The sequence below is a fragment of the Echinococcus granulosus genome (assembly GCF_000524195.1).
Source record: "Echinococcus granulosus chromosome Unknown EG_S00077, whole genome shotgun sequence".
Classification (NCBI taxonomy): domain Eukaryota; kingdom Metazoa; phylum Platyhelminthes; class Cestoda; order Cyclophyllidea; family Taeniidae; genus Echinococcus; species Echinococcus granulosus.
The window spans coordinates 192,688-196,251 of record NW_020170457.1 but is presented as its reverse complement, the minus strand read 5'-3'; the positions used below and the strand labels follow the sequence as shown (position 1 = coordinate 196,251).

General features: G+C 40.3%; 1 protein-coding gene across 1 annotated transcript; it reads left to right on the top strand. All coding sequences in view use genetic code 11, as the record gives it.

Annotated features, from left to right (window-relative positions):
• Positions 1 to 2,204: 2,204 nt before the first annotated feature.
• Positions 2,205 to 2,411, top strand: EGR_07440 (hypothetical protein; the record flags this gene model as incomplete). Its single annotated transcript, XM_024496689.1, has 1 exon — positions 2,205 to 2,411. One exon carries the CDS (start codon positions 2,205 to 2,207, stop codon positions 2,409 to 2,411), a length of 207 nt encoding a protein of 68 aa, XP_024348895.1.
• Between the last annotated feature and the right edge of the window lie 1,153 nt (positions 2,412 to 3,564).

Below are 3,564 nucleotides of genomic sequence, written 5' to 3'. Positions count from 1 at the left end.
TGCTGATCTACCGGCTTCACAGCTCCCTTGGGTCGGACAATGATTGTGAGCAGCAGTGTCTCTGAAGAGTGTACTTGCGCTATGTGGCGTAGCTTTCGGGCCATTCCAATGGCCTTCCATTTCCTCTGTAGGGTGATAAGAGATGCATTTTGGCTCATCACCACTTCGGGAAAGACTTGGGACATCGTGTAATGCGTTCTGTATTGGGACTTTCTAGCTTAACCAACTAGTTCACGAGCAAGATTTTGTGGAAAAAAATGAACGTGGGCAGACATCCTTCGGTATTCCCCTCAACCATAAAGCCCACTTCAAAAAGAGTCCGAGCTAATTAAAACCAATTCGCTTGCTAACAAAGAATGTGTAATTTAACTTTAGCAGAATGCTGGTGGACTCTGCGCTAGTAATAAAATGTATACGAACTTTTAAAGAGCTCACACATTCAATTCAAAAGGGAAAAACATTTTCATTGATAAATCGTACATAATATGTGGAAGACACCTTAAGATTTATGATTAAATGCGGATCATGGGGTTTGCCGATCCGAAAAGCATTTTGCAATCCAAATATTTGGCAATTTTTACTCTACTGGAAGAGTATGTGTAATACTTATGTTGTTTTAATGTACCTTTCGGGGAGGAGGCAATCAGAAAATTCGAATCTCTTGACCGGATCGTCCTCTCCCTTACCTAGTGACTGCGGCTCCCCTCCTTCTTGAACATTAAATTTCCCCTATCCATCTTGTCACCTTTAATAAAGATAACCAAAGCGAATCAACCGGGCTTGTCTAGGAACGCTAGGAATAGGGAAGCGGAGACCGACGAGTCCCGCTCCACATATGTATTAATTTAATACGTTAAAACAAAATTCGAGGCTATATTTGATAAGTGTAAATAATTAGGAAGTTAGTGGGTTTTTTGAATTAAGGATTCAGAATTGGGGAACCTTGTACTTATACACGAAAGATCTAATAAATACTTTTAACTAATAATTAATCCCAAAACAAATAACAAGATGGGTTGCCTATCAAGATCCAAAGTTCCAAATGTCCTTTTAATAACCTCCTGTCTCACCATTTTGGGAGATATTTTATGACCATAAAATATGAGATTGTTTTGGACAATCCACTTCGCGACCGTAATTTTGTCAATTTACTATTTCCCTCAATGGACATTGATCTACACCTCATAAATTCAGCCTACATTCGTGTATTTTCGTCTAAAACTGTGTCCTTTAAGTGAATCCATTGTCCCTGTGGTAATACTAAAAAGTCTGCTAGTAAACAAGTGATTTTTAACAGCGTTTTGTGCCCAAAGATAGAAATAATGTAAAGGGATTCTTGTAAAAAACGTTTTTTGACCGTAAACACCAAAAAAACACAAACAAAGCATTCAGGGTCAAAAGATAACATTCACTAGCAGCGTAAAAAGAAAGGCGAAGAGGAGGCTTTTGTGAATACCTCGGAAATACAAAATCTACATTTCAGCGCCTGAACACAGAAGGAAGAAGAGGATGAGAAGGGGGAAGCCGGATGAGCAATAGCTGGGACGTTCAAAACAGAATGGTAAATTAAGCCAATGGATATCAGGCGTACTAAGAAAGGAGTGCACAGAAAAGAGTAATTTGACCTGGAGCAGGGGCTAGGAGAGGTCATTGCCTTACTGAACTTCTCGCGAACAATTCAAGCACCTCTGTATGGAGACGCCTCAGGAAAGGGGAGAGTTACCATGACCTCAAAGTTAATTAGCTGCTTCTTTGAAGGAAGGGAATTAACAAAGAGAACCTTGTTTATTTCGAGTGATTCTCCGCCCACTAAATTTTTTGTTTACAATTTAAGGAAAGTAGGTCAGTCGCGAGGGTGTAAATGTTCCCATCTAGAAATTTAGTTTTCCACTTTTTGTTTATCGTCCCAAAAAGGCTCTTGAAGCATTTACATCTGGCCCCTGTGCTTTTTATCTCTCCAGTTTGGCCGGTATTGCACGGTGATGCGTTTTATATGTGTAACTACACTCCTCTCCTTGAGATTCATTTAAGAAGTCATAAATTTTTTGCCAGTTGGAGCCCTCCTACCAGTAGCTTAGAGGTGTCAGCACCCCAAGACCCCAGAGACTCGTGTCCACAGACACGGACGCACACCCGTGTACGTCGAACCCCCTTGGGACTGTAAAGGCGCCCGCACTCGTGTCACCTCATGCGCCTCCGTACACATGCACACACTTGCAGGGCTGTTAGTTGTTCATCAATCTGAAAAAGCGCCCAGGATAATACAAAAAAGCCTTTTGAAAAGAAAAATCACGGATTTTAAATATTTTTTATGGACGAAAACATTCATTAAATTATTTGAGGGGACCGACAATTTTTTTTTAATAACAGCGGCTTGTGACTTTTCAACCTTATTTTTGTCCAAGACTTAATAAATGGCTCAAATGTCTTATAGAAATTTTTGCAACGAGGTTTATCCAGACTTAAAATATTTTGGGGGATTATTTTAGCGAAAAAGTAGGCAAAAAGTTGGGCCGGAATTAGTACAGCCATTTGTGTAATTTACTGGTTTAGCTGCACAACAAAGAAGCCTCCAAATTAAAGCGTCTCCTCATTATTTACTTTTTTAAGAAGGGACTTTCATAGGTATATCTATTTTGTTGTTTTTGAAAAAATGATTTTGTATAAAATCTTATAAAGTATTATAAAGGTAAGTAAATAATACTAAGTAGCACCTTAAGTCATTTCTGAATTCAAATGCCTTCGAGCGAAAGTACAATGGCGAAGTCTTAACTACCCATGTAACTTAATCAAATAGTTAAACAAGTAATCAAAGTTTTGCAAAGCCCACTCTATTTTGAGTGCCATCTTTGTCGCTCCATTTGATCAATCTCCCGCCTTGGCCGTCGAAACGTAGTAGGCGCTGTGAGAATAAGACCTACAAACCATCCACCCAACCATGCTAGTCGTCAAAGACACAAGACCGCAACGTCATTGATCCCTATTGACAATTTCAGTGGATTTAGAGTTTTGTCCTGTTTGTGAACTGCATTAGGGGAATCGGGAATGCGCTGACCATTTTGTATGTCCATCGCTAGTCACAAGAGCACAGGCCCTATGCGGTGTCATTTAATAGATCAAGGATTTCAAAACAGTTTTGTGGGGATAAGTTTCAGTCGTATTTCTTCTTGCCACGATGATCTCACTTCAAAGCTGCCCAGTCATGTCTGTCTGGGTTCCATCCTACTATTAGCGAGGTGAAAGAGGCATCGTGTGTTCACTACATTGACATCCCCATTCGGGTTCGGTAGACAACTCCGTAATAAAGCTTTTCCAGACGGTTCTCGGCTATCGGCGATTATGTTATTAATAGCTTTTCTGCAGACTATAAAGCTGAAGTTATCACCAAAGGTAGACGTCTTTTTCAGTCCTTCTGTTGGGAACAGTCACCAATTATTTCGTTCTCCGCATTTGGTCAGGTTTGCATTCTCCTGCCACGAATATGACTTTCCGAGTCCTCTTTGAAGTCGAAAGAAGGCAAAATACTAGGGATGAAAGCTACTGGCATGGACAGGAGGCCAGACC